The sequence below is a fragment of the Salmo salar genome, chromosome ssa15, assembly GCF_905237065.1.
Source record: "Salmo salar chromosome ssa15, Ssal_v3.1, whole genome shotgun sequence".
NCBI lineage: Eukaryota > Metazoa > Chordata > Actinopteri > Salmoniformes > Salmonidae > Salmo > Salmo salar.
Window position 1 is genome coordinate 91543093 of NC_059456.1, and position 23438 is coordinate 91566530.

At 41.4% G+C, this 23438-nt stretch overlaps 1 protein-coding gene across 1 annotated transcript in view; it reads right to left on the reverse strand.

The window, feature by feature from the left end:
• LOC106572632 (teashirt homolog 2) overlaps window positions 1-22984 on the reverse strand; it is a 78669-nt gene extending 55685 nt beyond the window's left edge. Inside the window, exon 1 of the mRNA XM_014146989.2 lies at window positions 22482-22984. Within this exon, the coding sequence (XP_014002464.1) occupies window positions 22482-22521 (40 nt within the window). The 5' untranslated portion in view covers window positions 22522-22984. The remainder of the gene's footprint in view (window positions 1-22481) is intronic.
• Between the last annotated feature and the right edge of the window lie 454 nt (window positions 22985-23438).

Genomic DNA, 23438 nt, shown 5'->3' on the forward strand with positions numbered 1-23438 from the left:
ATGCAAACACACTACAAAACAACAACAACATAAGGATAAGAGATTTTCTAAGACAAATGTATAGCAGCTGTTATTTTGGCCATCGTACATGTGTCCTGACAGCTGCAGACAGCTCTTAGATTGACAAGGTAAGAGAGTGGACGGGACAGGAAGTCATGAGTCATAACTCAGCGCTTCTGGATCCGCCTCTTTTGTGTTTCAGCAAATGGAAGTGGCGGCAAATAGGGTTAGGGGTTCAGAGTCAAAGTTATTCTGAAGGGGGAGGGGGTGTTGTCAAAATACAAGGGAAATGCACTTAACATTTAACAATGTTTACAAACAGAAAGTCAGATCTATATAAACTACATCAAATGTGTTCCCAAAACACTTCACTCCTTGACTGATATAGGTGTTAAATAGACATCATAAATTAATCTGCTTACATCATCCATATGACATCTGATATACAGTTTCACGTATCAAACAGCCAATCACAAAGTCCCTTTTTCAAATTGAATCAACCCCTGTCTCTAAGCCTTGTTCAGCCAGCCTTACAGGGCTGTGGATGAATGCATATACTGTAAGTTACTGAGAAAGGCAATGATTGTTGTTGGGTACATACAGAACTGAAACAGTCTGGCTCAGTTCATAACAATGATAGAGGAGCAGATTGTTTAGATGTATGTTTCCAGTAGATATGAAGAGATATGCAGTACCCTGTCCAGCTGACAAAGAGCCTGTCCAGTGTTGATGTCATGGCTCTGGGCAACGTGTTTTGATCTATGTGTGACCTCTGTTACATTGTCGTGGAGATGATCTTCCCACAGCCCTGAGCTCTGGTCATGTCACTCAGACTCACAGACAGAGAATTGCTGTGGCTTATTATGGCCAAGGAGACGACTGGCTCGTGGTTCACTCCCAACATGATCACCTTCACCACCAGACAATGGCTTCCCTCTTATCCAAACACTACACCACAGACTGTCATGGAGAAAATGGCCGTGATCTCCTTCACAAAATTACCTGAGGGGACTGTGAGATCATTCAAATCAAATTGTATTTGTCACATGCTTCGTAAACAACAGGTGTAGACTAACAGTGAAACACTTACTGAAAGGTCCTTTTCCAAAAATGCAGAGTTAAAGATAAAAATATACAACTTATGAACTTTGATCAAAACAAAAAGGAAATGCTGAGTCAGCATGTTTTTCAGGATATGAGAGGGAGGGGAAAAAAATATTGTCCTTTACAGCTAAAGTGGCTTTTGGACTCATTTTAACATTCCATCTGAATGTGAAGACTTCCCACCAGTACCTGATCACATCACTGTTAGCTCAATAAGTATTGATATTTCCCTTTTCCACTTTCCATTTGACATTTTATTGAAAAACAGTAAGGTAGAAATAAATATGTACACTGTATGTTCAGGGAACAACAGTGGAAATGCCTGAGAACATTAAGGTCTGGTTTCCACTGAAATGCATATTATCATTTTACCGCAGAATTAATTTGACTGCAGTATGATGTGGAACAGGATCCTGCTAACCCTTAATGACTCCCCCTGGCAATGTAATGGCATGTATTACACTGCTGATCCCCGAAAGCCCTGCCTCCCACACACACACACACACACCAGGGTTTTCGTTAGGAAAATGTGGCGTCAGACAATTGACCGGGAACATTTAAATTTACCGGTCATTTGAGAAATGTACCTGACCCGTATGCATTGGGTGTGTAACCTGAGTAGGCGTCCACCCATGGTGTTCAGAATGACAGAGATCTCATTTTGATTATGGTATTAATATTAAACAGAACATGCAAGTCGAGGGTGCAACGATGTGCGGTCCTTCTTACCAAATTCTGATGCGCACTTTGAAGGAGTAGTCAAATTAAATGCTTTGTCATACCTGTGGTATACGGTGTGATATACCACGGCTGCCCGCCAATCATAATTCAGGTCTAAAACCACCCAGTTTATAACAGAAAATAATTGCCTCAACGGATATGGTCTGATTTTGGCTAGGCTACTTTGAAGCAAGGTAAGACATGCCTCATAATATGTAGTAAAACGTTCAGGTTTCAAACAAAGTACGCACTACCAGTCAAAAGTTTTACAACACCTACTCATTCGAGGTTTTTCTTTATTTTGAATCCTTTCTACATTGTAGAATAATAGTGAAGACATCAAAACTTTGAAATAACACATACGGAATCATGTCAAAATCAAAAAAGTGTTAAACAAATCAGATTATATTTCATATTTGAGATTCTTCAAACAGCCACTCTTTGCATTGATGACAGCTTTGCACACTATTAGCATTCTCTCAACCAGCTTCCTGAGGTACTGTAGTCACCTGGAATGCATTTAAATTAAGAGGTGTGCCTTGCTAAATGTTGTGGAATTTCTTTCCTTCTTAATGCGTTTGAGCCAATCAGTTGTGTTGTGACAAGGTAGGGGTGGTATACAGAAGATAGCCCTATTTGGTAAAAGACCAAGGTTATTTTAATCCAAGATGGCGTAGCAGTCGGACGTGGGTGTTTGCCTTTTCCCGTGTATATATCATTTTTTTCGTATATATTTTAATCTCACTTTCCAGCTACAGACTGAATATACTCTCCTGCAACCGCCTCACCCAATGTGGTATGGATCTGCTATTTTATACTTCAGAACCGGAACCCCAATCAGAAGCTAGCCAGCTAACTAGCTACTAGCTAGTAGTCAGTTAGCCACTGCTAGCAGTCCTCACCATTAACTCGGACATCAGCCAGCCTCAGCCCGGTCAAATCCTGCCAGTCTGCACAGCGCGACATCAACCCAGAGCATATTAGACTGCTTTTTCTCTACCACATCTCCGGATTCCTACCGCAAGCTCTGACCCTTTACACCGGATCATCACAGCTAGCTAGCTGCTATCCGAGTGGCTACTCCTGGCTAACGTCTCTGTCCCGAACCAGTTAGCCTGGAGCTAGGCCCATCTCCTGGCTAGCCAAAGAGGTCCACCAGCCAATTATTGGGCTACAATACCTCTTTTGCCAATTGGCTTGGACCCTTCACTGCCGACATGGAGCCCCGCCGATCCATCATGACTGGTTTGCCGACGTAACTGTCCGAGGTGGTTTCAACAGGCTCTTCTGTTGCGACGTCGCCGGATGCCCATCTGCTATCCCCGGCCCGCTGTCTGAATCACCGTATCACCAGCTCGCCTAGCATAGTAGATACTACTGAATTGGCTCCCTGACTCATCTAGTGCTACTCATTGGACCCTATGATCACTCGGCTACACATCCCTCTCCCTAATGTCAATATGCCTTGTCTATTGTTGTTTTGGTTACTGATTATTGTCTTGTTTCACTGTAGAGCCCCCAGCCCTGCTAAATATGCCTGAGATGGCCCTTTTGTTCCACCCCCCACACATGCGGTGACCTCACCTGGCTTAACTGGTGCCTCTAGAGACAAAACCTCTCTCACAGTAACTCAATGCCTAGGTTTACCTCCACTGTACTCACATCCTACCATAACATTGTCTATACATTATGCCTTGAATCTATTCTTCTGTGCCCAGACATCTGCTCCTTTTACTCTCTGTTCCGAACACACTAGACGACCAGTTCTTATAGCCTTTAGCCGTACCCTTATCATCCTCTGTTCCTCTGGTGATGTAGAGGTTAACCCAGGCCCTGCAGCCCCCAGCACCACTCCCATTCCCATTCCCCAGGCGCTGTCATTTGTTGACTATTGTAACCGTAAAAGCCTTGGTTTCATGCATGTTAACATTAGAAGCCTCCTCCCTAAGTTTGTTCTATCCACTGCTTTAGCACACTCTGCCAAACCTGATGTCCTAGCCGTGTCTGAATCATGGCTTAGGAAGGCCACCAAAAATCCAGAAATGTCCATCCCTAACTATAACATCTTCCGACAAGATAGAACTGCCAAACGGGGCGGAGTTGCAATCTACTGTAGAGATAGCCTGCAGAGTTCTGTCATACTATCCAGGTCTGTTCCCAAACAAATCCACCTTTCCAGAATCAAGTCTCTCACAGTTGCCGCTTGTTATAGACCCCCTTCAGCCCCCAGCTGTGCCCTGGACACCATATGTGAATTGATTGCCTCCCATTTATCTTCAGAGTTCGTACTGTTAGGTGACCTAAACTGGGATATGCTTAACACCCCGGCCATCCTACAATCTAAGCTAGATGCCCTCAATCTCACACAAATTATTAAAGGAACCGACCAGGTACAACCCTAAATACGTAACCATGGGTACCTTCTTAGATATCATCCTGACCAACATGCCCTCTAAATACACCTCTGCTGTCTTCAACCAGGATCTCAGCGATCACTGCCTCATTGCCCGTGCGTCTAATGGGTCTGTGCCAAACGACCACCCCTCATCACTGTCAAATGCTCCCTAAAACACTTCAGCAAATCAGGCCTTTCTAATCGACCTGGCCCGGGTATCCTGGAAGGATATTGACCTCATCCTGTCAGTAGAGGATGGCTGGTTATTCTTTAAAAAGTGCTTTCCTCGCCATCTAAAATAAGCATGCCCCATTCAAAACACTTAGAACTAAGAACAGATATAGTCCTTGGTTCACCCCAGACTTGACTGCCCTTGACCAGCACAAAAACATCCCGTGGCATTCTGCATTAGCATCGAAAATAATAATAGATCATTTCAATAAGCATTTTTCTACGGCTGGCCATGCTTTCCACCTGACTACCCCTACCCTGGCCAACAGCTCAGCACCCCCTGCAGCAACTTGCCCAAGCCCCCGTCCCCCGCTTCTCCTTCACCCAAATCCAGACAGCGGATGTTCTGAAAGAGCTGCAAAATCTGGATCCCTACAAACCAGCTGGGCTAGACAGTCTGGACCCTCTCTAAAATTATCCGCCAAAATTTTTGCAACCCCTATTACTAGCCTGTTCAACCTCTCTTTCGAATCGTCTGAGATCCGCAAAGATTAGAAAGCTGCCACGGTCATCCCCCTCTTCAAAGGGGGAGACACTCTAGACCCAAACTGCTACAGACCTATATCAATCCTGCCCTGCCTTTCTAAAATCTTCGAAAGCCAAGTTAACAAGCAGATCACCGACCATCTCAAATCCCACCGTACATTCTCCACTATGCAATCTGGTTTCCGAGCTGGTCATGGGTGCACCTCAGCCACGCTCAAGGTCCTAAACAATATAACTGCCATCGATAAAAGACAGTACTGTGCAGCCGTCTTCATCGACCTGGCCAAGGCTTTCGACTCTGTCAATTACAGTATTCTTATTGGCAGACACAATAGCCTTGGTTTCTCAAATGACTGCCTTGCCTGGTTCACCAACTACTTCTCAGATAGAGTTCAGTGTGTCAAATCGGAGGGCCTGTGGTACGGACCTCTGGCAGTCTCTATGGGGGTGCCACAGGGTTAAATTCTCAGGCCAATTCTTTTCTCTGTATATATCAATGATGTCGCTCGTGTTGCTGGTGATTCTCTGATCCAACTCTACGCAGACGACACCATTCTGTATACATCTGGCCCTTCTTTGGACACTGCCTCCAACTGCTTTTAAATGCTAGTAAAACTAAATGCTTGCTCTTCAACCAATTGTTGCCCCCCCAGTATCATTACTCTGGACGGCTCTGACTTAGAATATGTGGACAACTACAAATACCTAGGTGTCTGATTAGACTGTAAACTCTCCTTCCAGACTCACATTAAGCATCTCCAATCCAAAATTAAATATAGAATCGGCTTCCTATTTCGCAACAAAGCATCCTTCACTCATGCTGCCAAACATACCCTTGTAAAATGGACTATCCTACCGATTCTTGACTTCGGCGATGTCATTTACAAAATAGCCTCCAACACTCTACTCAGCAAATTGGATGCAGTCTATCACAGTGCAATCCGTTTTGTCACCAAAGCCCCATATACTACCCACCACTGCGACCTGTATGCTTGGCTGGCCCCACTACATATTCGTCACCAAACCCACTGGCTCCAGGTCATCTATAAGTCTTTGCAAGGTAAAGCCCTGCCTTATCTCAGCTCACTGGTCACCATAGCAACACCCACCCGTAGCACGCACTCCAGCAGGTATATTTCACTGGTCATCCCCAAAGCCAATTCCTCCTTTGGCTGCCTTTCCTTCCAATTCTCTGCTGCCAATGACTGGAACGAATTGCAAAAAAATAAATATATAATTTTTTTTAATCACTGAAGCTGGAGTCATATCTCCCTCTCTAACGTTAAGCATCAGCTGTCAAAGCAGCTTAACGATCACTGTACCTGTACACAGCCAAACTGTAAATAGCACACCCAACTACCTCTTCCCCATATTGTTGTTATTTATCTTCTTGCTCTTTTCCTCCCCAGTATCTCTACTTGCACATCATCATCTGCACATCTATCACTCCAGTGTTAATGCTAAAGTGTAATTATTTTTCCTCTATGGCCTATTTATTGCCTTACCTCCCTACTCTTCTACATTTGCACACATTGTACATAGATTTTTCTACTGGCCTACCTGGCTAAATAAAGGTGAAATAAATAAAATAAAAATGACCTGGCCACAATCCCCCGACCTCAACTAAATTGAGATGGTTTGGGATGAGTCAGATCGCAGAGTGAAAGAAAAGCAGCCAACAAGTGCTCAGCATATGTGAGAACTCCTTCAAGACAGTTGGAAAAGCATTCCAGGTGAAGCTGGTTGACAGAATGCCAAGTGTGCAAAGCTGTCAAGGCAAAGGGTGGCTACATTGAAGAACCTAAAATCAAAAATATATTTTGATTTGTTTTACACTTTTTTTTTACTAGATGATTCCATATGTGTTATTTCATAGTTTTGATGTCTTCACTATTATTTTACAATGTAGAAAATAGTAAAAATAAAGAAAACCCCTTGAATGAGTAGGTGTTCTAACACTTTTGACCGGTAGTGTATGTTTTCAAAATGCGTACTACCTACAGCTCATTGCAAAGTGATGAAGCCTGCCTTCTATTGCATATGTGTGCTGTTTGAGATGTGGCAGCAGTATCTGCATGCTGTACGAGTGTCATAAATAAGATACATAACGAATATACTGTGTACACACGCGCCATTTTAATTCCACTAAATTATGCAAATTAACCTATAGACCGAATAGCATTACCAGTCAAATGTATTTACATCGACTGGTATTTACATCAATGAAGAGGCTAAAACGCATTATTTCGCAACAGGATTTTTTCTTATTCTCCCGGACAATTTGGCTGGCACCAATTTTATTTCTAGCCCAAAATAATTATAATAAACGCCAAAAGCCGGCTATTACCGGAAACCCTAACACACACACACACACACACACACACACACACACACACACACACACACACACACACACACACACACACCTCTGCCTTTTCAACTAACAACATTTCTTTGGAAAAAGTTGCCTGGGTGTTCTTTAGGATTGTGTGGAAATGCCAGAAACGCATTTGCCCAATCAGTCATGAAACATTTGCAGTCTCCAAAATCTCATCTGTGACATCATCACAGCATCCAACACCCACGTGAACCTTTCATGATTAGTCATGTCACTTCATACGGAAGCCTTTGGCATCATGTTTTCTTTCACTTAGATACACTTGGCCCACAATAAGATGTAGCTCTTTCCTGTACAAAGCCCTCCCTGTCTACTATTAATCATGTGAGGACAAAATTATTGAGCTTTAGATCCATCTCCTTCGGAAATCCCCCCCTTTTCATGATCTTAAAAATGGTGAAAAGCACTCCATTTGAATTGTGTGGTTTAATCAGAGGTCTGCAATCTGAGATCATACATGGGCCAAGTACTGGAATCTGCAATGATTAATGTCCTTAAGTACAATCTGAGTTAATGGTAAAAAAGAGGAGGGGGGGGCAAAAGAAGAAAAAGTGGGCTAAGAAATGGATTCAATTTAGAAAATATTTGTGTAGCCTACTCGTCTTCATACACACAGTATCTATGCTCTGTTCATCTATCAAATCTACATTGTCCATACATCATTTGTGTTACTACCAGACTATAACAATGTTAGAAAATACGTAATGATTAACTGGCGATCATACATTTCCTGGTATATTTAGCAGAATTAGTGAATCTTCATGGCGAATAAAAAATGCAGCAGAATCATTATTTCTTTGGTTTGCCCGCATTCATTTCCTTTCCCTAAATTATACCATTCGTCATCCTCTCATTACAAGGACAGACCAATTCCAATTGCCTTTTATTGCTAGCTTAGATGATACAGGATGCATATTTTTCATAACTCTGTCTACTACGGACTCTGTTATTGTAGCTAAGATAATATATTGTGCCCTGCATGAATAAATGCAATAATAAAGTGAAAATGATTCACATTTTGGGTTGCATGCAAACTGTCCTGTTACTGCATAGTACTTTGTTGTTGTGCATGTTGAGTTTCCAAGGTAACATTGTTCCAGTGGAATAACAAAGTAACAGGATATTAGAAGATAACATACTACAAGATATTACATACAGTACTACAAGATAATAAAAACATATGAACTCATGCAGTAATTGTCTAAGATGCTCAATTATTTGTTTAGTACTGTATTTTCTTGGAAAATGAGAATGTAAGTACTAATAGGCACGTACAGTGCATTCGGAAACTATTCAGACCCCTTGACTTTTTCCACATTTTGTTACGTTACAGCATTGTCCTAAAATTGATTCAATGTTTCCTACACACACACACACACACACACACACACACACACAATACCCCATAATGATAAATATTTTTTAGACATTTTTTGCAACTGTATATAAAATAAAATATTAGATTTACATAAGTAATTAGACCCTTTCCTCAGTACTTTGTTGAAGAACCTTTGGCAGGTCTGTAGCATCCTCGAGTCATCTTGGTTATGACACTACAAGCCTGGCACACCTGTGTTTGGGGAGTTTCTCATATTCTTCTCTGCAGATCCTCTAAAACTCTGTCAGGTTGGATGGGGAGCGTTGCTGGACAGCTATTTTCATGTCTCTCCAGAGATATTTGATCGGGTTCAAGTCCAGGCTCTGGCTGGGCCACTCAAGAACATTCAGAGACTTGTCCCAAAGCCATCCCTGCATTGTCTTGGCTGTGTGCTTAGGGTCGTTGTCCTGTTGGAAGGTGAACCGTCGCCCCAGTCTGAGGTCCTGAGTGCTCTGGAGCAGGTTTTCATCAAGGATCTCTGTACTTTTCTCTGTTCATCTTTCCCTCGATCCTGACTAGTCTCCCAGTCCCTGCCACTGAAAACATCCCCACAGCATGATGCTGTCACCACCATGCTTTACCATAGGGATGGTACCAGGTTTCCTCCAGATGTGACGCTTAAAAGGACTCTCATGGTCAGAGTCCTTTTAGGTGCCTTTTGGCAAACTCCAAGGAGGCTGTCGCGTGCCTTTTACTGAGTGGCTTTGTCAGAGTGACCATCAGGTTCTTGGTCACCTCCCTGACCAAGGCCCTTTCCCCCAATTGCTCAGTTTGGCCGGGCGGCCAGCTCTAGGAATAGTCTTGGTGGTTCTAAACTTCTTCCGTTTAAGAATGAGGGAGTCCACTGTGTTCTTGGGAACCTTTAATGCTGCGAACATTTTGTGGTACCCTTCCCCAGATCTGTACCACGATACAATCCTGCCTCAGAGCTCTAATGACAATTCCTTAGACTTCATGGCTTGGTTTTTGCTCTGACATGCACTGTCAACTGTGGGACCTTGTATAGACAGGTGTGTTCCTTTCCAAATCATGTCCAATCAATTGAATTTACCACAGGTGGACTCCAATCAAGGTGTAGAAACATCAAGTATGATACATTGAAACAGGATGCACCTGAGCTCAATTTCGAGTCTCATAGCAAAAGATCTGAATACTTAAGTAAATAAGGTATTTCTGTTTTTTAACATTTTTGATACATATGCAAACATTTCTAAAAACCTGTTTTCACTTTGTCATAGTGTGTTGTGTGTAGATTGAGGAGGAAAAACAGAATACAAAATGTGGAAAAGGGGGAAGGGGTCTAAATAACTTCCGAATGCACTGTAAGTAACATAACTGTTACCTAGTAAGTACATGCCTGGTGAAAAGTAATTAAACAAGTTATTCCCTTTAATGATTGACTTATTAATTTTACATACCAGAGTAAACCAAGGCATACAATAATATGTTCTCTTGAATCCTCTTAATCAAGTTGCAAGCACAGCAGAATTATTCTATATTCAACACGAACACCCAAGCTGTCAGTGCTATTTAATGAGATTCAATTAAGATGTTGGTTTCAAAAGACTGGCTCAGCACATGCAGGCAAATAACTCAAGGCTTGAAATGCACACCAACGGAAAGTGAAGAGCGAAAAAACAGTCTGATTTGAGTAACCATACTACATTTGCTGTATTGAATTTTAGGAATATTGTTCAGTATGAATGTTTATTGCAATATGTTACTAAGAGGCCCATCAACTGACATTATATACACTGAAGCTACCATAGCAAAATAGTTTTAAATGTCCAAAATCAGAAGAAACCGATATACGGTTCTGTTTAGTCCATTGATTGATCAATGAATTGATTGTCAAATACAGCACTATACAGTAATTGACATTGAAAATAACATGATTTTTTTGCCCACTTTATATTCCTGAATAGTTGAATACTAAGAGGTTAATGTACAAGAGTCGTTCTTCAAGACATGAAATGTGATTGAATTGGTGAAATTCTTTCAAACGTAAAAGCCTCCGTTTGACCCCAGTCTAGAGAATGGAGAGCATAGGCCAGGGAGGTCAGCTTTTTGGTTCCAGGTAGAACTCTTTTGCGTTCCATGTAGAATCATTTTGCGTTCCATGTAGAATCATTTTGCGTTCCATGTAGAATCCTTTTGCGTTCGATGTAGAATCATTTTGCGTTCGATGTAGAATCATTTTGCGTTCCATGTAGAAACATTTTCACAGAGGGTTCTACATGGAACTCAAAAAGGTTCTACCTGAAAACAAAAATTGTTCTTTAAAAGTTACTCATATGGGGACAACTGAAGAATCCTTTTGGAACCCTTTTTTGTAAGAGTCTATGCTAAAATATGAACAACATTTAAATGCAAATTGAACTGCCTTTTGACCTCTAGGAAAAGCATAAAGCCACAGTATGAAGTCAGTTTACCTTTGTAATTGTTACAGATCACACCATTAGCACAATATTGTCCTAGCTCCTAATACTGCAGACAGTGACTGCTGAGAGTTCATTTGCATAATACATCTTAATTTAAGCCTATTAAGGATTTGATTAGAAGCAAATCAGGTACACCGCAGATAACTTCAGATGAATGTTTTCACTGTGTTTTAGATTTTATTGCATTCAGTGGCACGGAGCAATTAACCAAAATGTTTATAATTTTTTTGTTTAAAACAACTAATTGAACCAATCAGTTCAATTATTTGTCTGTTTTTTCAGTGAGCTTAATGTGCATATTGCACAGTTTCTCTAAAGATAAATCAGATCACTACTGCGAACTGTGTGATGTTGTAGGGAGTTGTAGCTTCCAACAGACCAATAATTCTACATAATTTACCACATTGTCTGCGCTAAACTAACTACAATGACCATAATCCATTGCACGCCTACTTGTCTGGTCTGTGTGTTTCTTTTACGCCTGCCACATTAGGTTAGTGTGGGGAAGAAAAGGAAAGAGAGAGAGAGAGAGAGAGAGAGAGAGAGAGAGAGACAGAAGAACGCATGATGGAAAGGGATAGAGAGCAGTTACTTCGCGAGGTCTCTCTACCTGAAAATACCCAATCTAAGTGATTGATAGTAGGTATTCAGCAGTCATAAAAGTACGCCTTATTTACTTTGAAGAACTACTAAAATTATGATTTTGTCAGACAGTATAGGCAGCAGCTCTATAGAGATGAGTTGATGACTTGAGAATAAAATAATGAAGTAATCAAATAAATCAAATGTAATATACACAACTACTGAAATATTTGATTAAAGTAATGTGAATAAATAAATTATGGGTTATAACCGATTAGCAGTAACGGGCAGACACTAACATCATGGGACTGGTATTAAGTTGTTTTATTCTGTGTTGTTACAGCATTCAATCCACATAGAGCATTCTGTAAAACACACACACATATATATACATACATACATACATACATACATACATACACACATACATACACATATATATATAATCGAAACCCCAAAAAATCTAAATAAGATTCAAAACGAAACAACTTCAAAAAGCACTGAATCGCTCAAATGTGGTATAGTTTCTCGAGGTTCTGTCGTCAAATTTGAAATTTCTCTATGCTAATCTTACACACACAACTACTTTTTATTTATTTTACAATTTAAAGTAACTTACAATATGATGTGGCGTACACAATATTATGTGTATACAACTGAAATGAGAGAACATCGTATATACAACACAGGATATTCTTCTGTGAATTGGGTCAAATAGAACAGATATGAATTTATATGGATGTATCCATTTGAGAGGCATATGGCGCTAGATACCTGATCCAGCACTGCCTTCAGAGCCATATGTCCAAAAAGTAGGTCTACAACCATACATTTCATTCAACAACTCTCCGGTAGTCCTAGTCTTTCCTGTGTTGGAGTAAACTGTGTTTTATAAGGTGATGTACAGGGTAAATGTGCTTTTTGCATACTTATAAGAATGCAGTGCTCTCGGCAAGTGGAAATCCTCCACTGTACTTCATATACAAACGTCCTTCACACAGCAGGAACAGAGTGTTATTACATTATCGCTACTAGTCCTTCCCCATTTTCATCTTCAAAGTACATTTAGATGAACTGCCCTTACTCTTCAGTCTTTTCCCCATTTCGGTCTTTAAACCATTGTATCTGGAACCTGGACAAAGCACAGTGCTGTGGCATAATTTCCTTGATCCTTGAGATTTAGCCCGCTTACAATAAACTCTCCCAATATTCTAGTTATTGTCTGCCTTAATGAGTAAAAAAATATAACAATTAAAAAAAAATTCTGCTCCGATGATCACATGATCCACATGAATCACCCAGCCCAATGGCATATCAAATTGTGTAATTTGCCTGGAAACTAGCGCAGGTCTCAGAGGGAACGCAAGGTGGATGAGCAGTTGCAGGCTGCAGTTGCGTTGAGACTGAGGCGGTACGGTGCAACACTGCACAGGCAGTCAGGCACTCGCCTTGAGACCAATCACAACAGTCTGTTTTCCACACAGGAGAGGAGCTAGAGTGAGGAGAGATCAGTCCGCTGGAGGGCATAGGAGTCTCTGTTCTTATCACATAGATAGTGCGCCCCCCTGCTGACTCCCTCTCAGACTATTACCTATCCACACCTGCTGTCACCTCACCTCACTGTCGTGAAATGTAATGAGATCTCTATAGCTTAGCTGGTAGAGCATGGTGCTTGCAATGCCAAGATTGTGGGTTGATTCCTGCTGGGTCCACCCACTCGAAAAATGTATGCATGCATGACTGTAAGTCGCTTTGGATAAAAAACATTTGCTAAATGGCATTTATCATTACTAAATCACACAACACACCCCATATTACTCTTATACCAAATATGAGGACAACTCAATAGGAGAGCAAAACTAAGCCATCAAGACCTTCGACAAAGTCAACACGTTTTGGTACAAAACACAATAATTAGCAAAGGTTATAATCTTCTATAGAAAAATAGGCCAGAAAATGTATCACTTCTATATTTGGTGGTGCCCTTCCTTTCATCTTTTGTCACTCAAATCAAACTTCTGCACTGGACATCCTTGTCTTTTTACATGAACTAGAATAAACAACATCTGCCCTGATGATAAGATGTTTCCAGAACAAATCACTTTCAGTTTGCCAATCCCCACAAGCTACTGTCACTAACTTACTGGCACTGCAGCACTTAAAGCCTTTGTTTGTTGTCTAATGTATCTTGTTAACAGCAAATTGGGCTAACGGTTTGAGGCACAGCTAGAGCTACAGTATTTATTCCAGTCATAGGGTTGTGTCTGCAACATATGAAACAAAACACTGAAATGCTTTCCTATACTCCATCCCATATTCCTTAACGTTTCCACAATGGCGTATGGTGACTTAAATCTAAATCTAAAAGTTTAGTGTGTTTTGCAGTGTGCCAGGAAGGAATTGTCACTTTAAGTTACCCTTACGTTCAATGAATGATGAGCAAATCTAATACTGTAACTGGACTTCGCATGAATGTCTGTCGCCTCAAACAAAATGTCCCATAAATGAATGGGCTGTAGCTGAGGACAATCTCTTCATTACACCTTCAAAATCACATTTTCACTGGAGGTATAGGCCTACTACATCTGCACACAAAAAAAACACCTAATCCTTGCATCTCTTATTTCAATAGCCCTCTCTCCCTGTTCCCTTCCACACATCATTAAACATATTATTATACCATGACTGTCAGCCCGTGTCTCTCTTCGCACCATTCTTGCTCTGCCAGGTAATCAATTTGTCGTCACTCTCTGTAGCCCCAGTAAAGTCATCAAGCGAAATGAGTTACAGCTGCAAAGAGCCTTCAAGAATACAGAGGGGGAAAAAAGCGAGTGAGAGAAATGACAACACCGCCCAGGAATATTCAGCTGCCTGCTAGCACATCCCAGGTCTTGAAGATGAAATATTAATGCACAATTTGTTTATCTGCAGGCCAACATCTCTCTGGTGCCGAGCTGTTAATTTTCTATCGGCACAGACAACGGATCAGTCAGTCATGAACTCTTTACAACCATTACCGGTAGACATTTTGATTAAGTATTCCTAATGTAGTGGATAGGAAAGAATGGAAACACACTGCCTGCCAACTTTTGATTGACCATTAAGCCACTGATGAATGTGCCTGTCAAAGTGGAGACAATTACCTCAACAATGAAGAAACTCTTCAGGAAGGCTTATTTCTCTAAAGGGCTGACACATTTACCAGATTACAGGAGAGGCAGCTGAGAGCGTGTAAAGGGATCTTAGGCATCTTCTCAAAAGTTCCCAGGATAATAGTGGGTTGGGGACAAATTGTTTTTAAGAAAAGGGATTTTTGTGGGACAAAAATATTTAGTGTGTGAATAATAATAATAATAATAATAATAAATACCCAGTGCATTTGGAAAGTATTTAGACCCTTGAACTTTTAACATTTTGTTGTTACAGCCTTATTATATAATGGATTAAATAAAAAAGTTTACTCATCAATCTACACACAATACAAAGTGAAAACAGGTTTTTAGACATTTTGGCCAATTTATGAATAATAAAAAAACAGATACCTTAATTACATAAGTATTCAGACCCTTTACTATGAGACTTGAAATGAAGCTCAGGTGCATCCTGTTTCCATTGATCATCCTTGAGATGTTTCTACAACTTGATTGGAGTCCACCTGTGGTAAATTCAATTGATTGGACATGATTTGAAAAGGCATACACCTGCATAAGGTCCCACAGTTGACAGTGCATGTCAGAGCAAAAACCAAGCCATGAGATTGAAGGAATCGTCCGTGGAGCTCCGAGACAGGATTGTGTCAAGGCACAGATCTGGGGAAAGGTACCAATACATTTTGGCAGCATTGAAGGTCCCCAAGAACACAGTAGCCTCCATCATTCTTAAATGGAAGAAGTTTGGAACCACCAAGACTCTTCCTGAAGCTGGCCTCCTGGCCAAAATGAGCAATCTGGGAAGAAAGGCCTTGGTCAGAGAGGTGACCAAGAACCTGATGGTCACTCTGACAGAGCTCCAGAGTTCCTCTGTGGAGATGGGAGAACATTCCAGAAGGACAACCATCTCTGCAGCACTCCAACAATCAGGCCTTTATGGTACAGTTGCCAGATGAAAGCCACTCCTCTGGAAAAGGCAGTAGCCAGCCCACTTGGAGTTAGCCAAAAGGCACCTAAATGACTCTGACTATGAGAAACAAGATTCTCTGGTCTAATGAAACCAAGATTGAACTCTTTGCTCTGAATGCTAAGGGTCACGTGTGGAGGAAACCTGGCACCATCACTACGGTGAAGCATGGTGGTGGCAGCATCATGCTGTGGGGATGTTTTTCCGTGGCAGGGACAGGGAGACTAGTCAGGATCGAGGCAAAGATTAACGGAGCAAAGTACAGAGAGATCCTTGATGAATACCTGCTCCAGAGCTCTCAGGACCGCAGACTGGAACGAAGGTTCAGTGGCTTCGGGACAAGTCTCTGAATGTCCTTGAGTAGCCAAGTCAGAGCCCGGACTTGAACCCAATTGAACATCTCTGGAGAGACATGAAAACAGCTGTAGAGAAGAATGGGAGAAACTCCCCAAATACAGGTGTGTCAGGCTTGTAGCGTCATACCCATTTTTACTAGGATTAAATGTCAGGAATTGTGATAAACTGAGTTTAAATGTATTTGGCCAAGGTGTATGTAAACTTCTGACTTCAACTGTATATATATGCGCGCGCGTGTGTGTGTGCATATATATACAGACACATATACACACACACACACACACACACAAGTTGAAGTCGGAAGTTTACATACACTTAGGTTGGAGTCATTAAAACTCGTCGTTCAACCACTACAAACTTCTTGTTAACAAACTATAGTTTTGGCAAGTTGGTTAGGACATCTACTTTGTGCATGACACAAGTAATTTTCCCAACAATTGTTTACAGACAGATTATTTCACTGTATCACAATTCCAGTGAGTCGGAAGTTTACATACACTAAGTTGACTGGGCCTTTCAACAGCTTGTAAAAATCCAGAAAATGATGTCATGGCTTTAGAAGCTTCTGACAGGCTAATTGACATCAACTGAGTCAATTGGAGGTGTACCTGTAGATGTATATCAAGGTCAACCTTCAAACTCAGTGCCTTGACATCATGGGAAAATCAAAAGAAATCAGCAAAGACCTCAGAAAAAAAATTGTAGACCTCCACAAGTCTGGTTCATCCTTGGGAGCAATTTCCAAATGCCTGAAGGTACCACGTTCATCTGTACAAACAATAGTACGCAAGTATAAACACCATGGGACCACACAGCCGTCATACCGCTCAGGAAGGAGACGCGTTCTGTCTCATAGAGATGAACATACTTTGGTGCGAAAAGTGCAAATCAATCCCAGAACAACAGCAAGGACCTTGTGATGATGCTGGAGGAAACAGGTACAAAAGTGTCTATATCCACAGTAAAACGAGTCCTATATCAACATAACCTGAAAGGCCGCTCAGCAAGGAAGAAGCCACTGCTCCAAAACCGGCATAAAAAAGCCAGTGTCACAACGTCCACAGAAGGTGGCGCCTCTCCTCGGTCGGGCGGTGCTCGGCGTTCGTCGTCGCCGGCCTACTAGCTGCCACCGATCTATGTTTCAGTGTCTGTTAGTTATGTCTGTTTTTGGTTGCACCTGTTTCGTGTTTGTCATTAGTGGGGGGGTATTTAGTTTGTCTGTGTTTAGTTAGGATTCGCGCGGGATTGTTTTATGTTACGTGTGGTAAGGGTTGTAATTATTTAACGTAGTTGCATTTGCTACGTATCGTTTAGGCATTAGGGTTGCCGGGCTGCGCCCCGTTTGTCTTTTAGAGTGGAGCTTCCCTCTCGTCATTTGACTTTTGTGCACCCTGCCTTATATGTGGATTTTGCACCTTGGCAGTATTAAATTACGTTTGTTCAAACGGACCTCAGTCTCCTGCACCTGACTCATCCTCCAAGTGTTCTATCTGCCCGTGACAGCCAGACTACGGTTTGTAACTGCACATGGGAAAAAAGATCGTACTTTTTGGAGAAATGTCCTCTGGTCTGATGAAACAAAAATAGAACTGTTTGGCCATAATGACCATCGTTATGCTTGGAGGAAAAAGGGGGAGGCTTGCAAGCCGAAGAACACCATCCCAACCATGAAGCACGGGGGTGGCAGCATCATGTTGCGGGGGTGCTTTGCTGCAGGAGGGACTGGTGCACTTCACAAAATAGATGGCATCATGAGTGAGGAAAATTATGTGGATATATTGAAGCAACATCTCAAGACATCAGTCAGGAAGTTAAAGCTTGGTCGCAAATGGGTCTTCCAAATGGACAATGACCCCAAGTATACTTCCAAAGTTGTGACAAAATGGCTTAAGGACAACAAAGTCAAGGTATTGGACTGGCCATCACTAAGCCCTGACCTCAATCCTATAGAAAATTTGTGGGGAGAACAGAAAAAGTGTGTGTGAGCAAGGAGGCCTACAAACCTAACTCAGTTACACCAGCTCTGTCAGGAGGAATTGGCCAAAATATTATACACTACCGGTCAGAAGTTTGGGGTCACCTAGAAATGTCCTTGTTTTCAAAGAAAAGCAATTTTTTTTGTCCATTAAAATAACATCAAATTGATCAGAAATAGTGTCGACATTGATAATGTTGTAAATGACTATTATCCCTGGAAACAGCAGATTTTTTATGGAATATCTACATAGGCGTACAGATTATCAGAAACCAGAACTCCTGTGTTCCAACGGCACATTGTGTTAGCTAATCCAAGTTAATAATTTTATAGGCTAATTGATCATTAGAAAACCCTTTTGCAATTCTGTTTGCACAGCTGAAAACTGTTGTTCCTGATTAAAGAAGCAATAAAACTGCCTTCTTTAGACTAGTTGAGTATCTGGAGCATCAGCATTTGTGGGTTCAATTACAGGCTCAAAATGGCTAGAAACAAAGACCTTTCTTACGAAACTCGTCAGTCTATTCTTGTTCTGAGAAATGAAGGCTATTCCATGAAAGAAATTGCCAAGAAATGTAAGATCTCGCACAACGCTCTGTACTACTCCCTTCACAGAACAGCACAAACTGGCTCTAACCAGGAAGGAAAGAGGAGTGGGAGGCTCCAGTTTGAGAAACAGACACCTCACAAGTCCTCAACTGGCAGCTTCATTAAATAGTAACCGCAAAACACCAGTCTCAACGTCAACAGTGAAGAGGCGACTCCGGGATGTTGGCCTTCTAGGCAGAGTTCCTCTGTCCAGTGTCTTTGTTCTTTTGGCCATCTTAATCTTTATTGGTCAGTCTGAGATATGTTTTTTTCTTTGCAACTCTGCCAAGAAGGCCAGCATCCCGGAGTCGCCTCTTCACTCTTCACGTTGAGACTGGTGTTTTGTGTATGTAGGTATGTATATTACAATGCATTCGGAAAGTTTTCAGACCCCTTGACTTTTTTTACATTTTGTTACGTTAAAGCTTTATTCTAAAATGTATTAACTCGTTTCCCCACACAATTTACACACAATACACCATAATGACAAAGCAAAAACAGGTTTTAAGAAATGTTTGCAAATGTATAAAACATTAAATTAAAAAAGGAAATATTTATTTTACATAACTATTCAGACCCTTTCCTCAGTACTTTGTTGAAGCATGATAGGCAGCGATTACAGCCTCGAGTCGTCTTGGCTATGACAGTTCAAGCTTGCCACACCTGTATTTGGGGAGTTTCTACCATTCTTCTCTGCAGATCTTCTCAAGCTCTGTCAGGGTGGATTTGGAGTGTTGCTGGACAGCTATTTTCATGTCTCTCCCGAGATGTTCGATTGGATTCAAGTCCAGGCTCTGGCTGGGCCACTCAAAGACATTCAAGGACTTGTCCCGAAGCCACTCCTGCGTTGTCTTGGCTGTGTGCTTAGGGTTGTGGTCGCGTTGGAAGGTGAACCTTCGTGGTCCTGAGCACTCTCGAGCAGGTTTTCATCAAGGATCTCTCTGTACTTTGAGTCGTTCATCTTTCCCTCAATCCTGACTAGTCTCCCAGTCCCTGCCGCTGAAATACAACCCCACATCATGATGCCATCACCACCATGCTTCACCGTAGGGATGGTGCAAGGTTTCCTCCAGACATTACATTTGGCATTCAGGCCAAAGAGTTCAATTTTGGTTTCATCAGACCAGAGGATCTTCTTTCTCACGGTCTGAGAGTCATTAGGTGCCTTTTGGCAAACTCCAAGCGGACTGTCATGTGCCATTTATTGAGGAGTGGCTTCCGTCTGGCCACTCTACCATAAAGGCCTGATTTGTGGAGTGTTGCAGAGATGGTTGTCCTTCTGGAAGGTTCTCCCATCTCCACAGAGGAACTCTAGAGCTCTGTCAGAGTGACCATCGGGTTCTTGGTCACCTCTCTGACCAAGGGCTTTCTCCCCCGATTGCTCAGTTTGGCCTGGCGGCCAGCTCTAGGAAGAGTCTTGGTGGTTCCAAATTTCTTCCATTTAAGAATGATGGGAGGCCACTGTTTTCTTCGGGACCTTCAATGCTGCAGATATGTTTTGGTAACCTTCCCCAGATCTGTGCCTTGACACAATACCATCACGGAGCTCCACGGACAATTCCTTTGACCTCATGGCTATGTTTTTGCACGGTCAACTGCGGTCAACTGCGGGACCTTATATAGACAGGTATGTGCCTTTCCAATTCATGTCCAATCAATTGAAATAACCACAGGTGGACTCCAATCAAGTTGTCAAAACACATTTCAAGGATGATCAATGGAAACACAGGATGATCAATGGGAACGCACCTGAGCTCAATTTCGAGTCTCACAGCAAAGGGTCTGAATATTTATGTAAATAAGGCATTTCTATTTTTATTATTAATAAATTAGCAAAAATGTCACAAAAACTGTTTTCGCTTTGTCATTATGGGGTATTGTGTGTAGAGTGATTTTTTATCATTTTTATTATCCATTTTAGAATAAGGCTGTGACGTAACAAAATGTGATAAAAGTCAAGGGGTCTGAATACTTTCCGAAGGCACTGTATATATATATATAAGGATGAGTGTGTGTGTTTGGAGGTGATTTTCTGTCTGTGTGTGTGTGTGTGTGTCCATACACTTGAGTGGGTGTCTATTAGATAAGGGTTTCACTATCTTAAGCGACTATATAGATCCGCCATTACTGGCAGAGAACAATCCCCATCTGGTGCCTACATCCGCAATCATAATAAGGAGTGACCCACTGAACAGCATCCTGCAGGGTCGGTATAATTTGTGGAACGTTCCAAAAGGAATCTGTTCCACAAACTTCATAAAGTACAAGGTTGCCAACAAACAACACATACAAAGTAGCATGATCAAAGTAGCATGATCAATTCACCTAGCTAACTAGCTGCCGAATATGCATAAACTCACCAACGTAGCTTATTCTTAATCTTTGTCCATAGGCTACCAGAGACATTTTTCTGAATAAACGTGGTAAGTGAAAACTAACCGTACCCGGTATCTTATTCGGCCGCTATACAACTTGGTATGCGTTGTTTGTTGGCAACCTTGTTATTTATGACGTTTTTGGAACAGATTCCTGTTGGAACGTTCCACAAATTATACCCACCCCATCCTGCCACCTCCACTGACAATACCTTTTATCAATCAATTCATATCCATCACCTTAATTATTTTCAGTCCCTATTTTAATAACGCCACTGGTCTGCACTACAGTGCGTTATTACAATGGTGGAAACACTGTCAAAGAACAAGGTTAAGGTTAATCATACAAGTGACGTATATGGCCTGAATTACTGAGCATTAACACCAATTATTTAGCAGAGTGAGGTAACAAAGGATGAAAGAAGGAGTAGGACAGCCTTATGGTTTTGGTAATGATCGATCTGGCTTAAGTAACCCGATTAGTAAACACTAAAATTAGTTGGTCACCATAACAAACCAAGTATTGGCACACTGATGACATTTAACACTACAGTACTATTTCACTATTGGTCATGACATGAAGAAAGGCCACGCTGAGAACATATGCTTAAGTACACACACCAAAAACTAAGGGCAACACAAACTCTAGCCTTATTTGAAAGATGTGCATATATTTTTCCTGATGACCCCTAACACCTACATTTAGGCAACAGAGCTTTGTTCATATTTTACACCTTGCACTGTAGATGATGTAGGCCTACTGTATGTATTCAGTTTACTGAGTGACAGTCAGGTATAACTATTTACATAACATTTGCATTACACTGTTACAGTGGTTGTCAATGATTGTCTCAGGTGTTCTCCATCTTGTTTAAAACACATAACACAGTAGACACACACACGCCAAAAAGTAAAATAAATGCTTCTTTCTCACTCTGTTCTCCATTTGTCTGTGATATCAAATACTTTGTAAGTTAAACTGTTTCAGATAGCCTACCCGAAGCACACATCTGAAATATACTTTTACGCACGTCTTAATCGTTTATGGCAATACACACCACTTTTGCTTTCTAGTAAAACTATTTTCGAATGACTTGGACTAAATTACAAACCCTAAAGTAGACTAATTCAATGAAATTACCCCCACATATGTGCGCATAATAGCCTATGCATTTCTCTCTTATTCAAAAACAGAAAACTTTAAATTGCACCTTTGTCATCTCGTATTACCGTCACTTTGATATTCGCTTTGGGTCAGTAAAGAGGCTATATCAGTTTGATAAGAATAACATCTAATATTGTTCAAGACCAATATACGTGTGAATGTCCTCTTACCCGCAGCCCTTTTCGGCGCCTGCTGTTTCCTCCTAGGCATTTTTAACTCGTAGTTCACGTAGCTCACTCTGTCCAGGTGAAATCAGTATGCGGTCTAATAAACTAGTCCATGCAGAGCGAGCGACTCTCTATTTTGCTCTCAGAGTAGCCTACTTCTTTCCTCTTACTATAAAATCCAGAGTCAGAAAACGTTGCCTGGGCAATGCAGGTGTCAAAACAATTATTCTTTTTCACCGTTCCTATATCATATAGGGCGGATTGTCTTCTCCTTTTCTTTCCGTTTCGGTCCACTAAAGCCATAGGACGACGTCCGTCAGATAGATGCCAGTCAGGTTCTGAGAGCACCCTGTATTGAATAGCATATATGGAAGGAAGAGCGTAAAACGTTTGGGTAATGGTACAGTAGGCTATATCACGCAAGGAGCAGGCAGGGTGAGGCGATGCCAGCAAACATCGATACATAGTACAAACTGAACATTAAAAACTCCTCCCTCCTCGCCTGGACTTGATGATGGCAGTGAGACATTTGGTCGTCACTAGCCACTAAGTCATAATTATGTCTAAACCCCGCCCATTTCTAAAATGCATCTTATTAAAATGTTATATTAAACCTAACCGTAACCACACTGCTAACCTTATGCCTAACCTTAAAGTAAGACCAAAAAGCTACTTTATTTTGTGCCAATTTTCGTTTTATGGCTATGGAAGCTAGTGGAAACCAGACATTTGTTACGCTCAATAACTTATTAAAGGGACAGGGGCCAGAGAAAACACCAGCATATGGCCCGGTAGAAACTGTAAAAAAGGTACTGGACGTCATTGATTTAAATTCCCTTTTGTTTTTACAATGTTTTGCTGAGGTGTTGGAAGAAAGACATAGGCATTTCAAAACTGAAATTTCTTCCAAACATAGTAAATGCTATATTATGAGGTTATAGAGTTGTATAAGAAGTATAC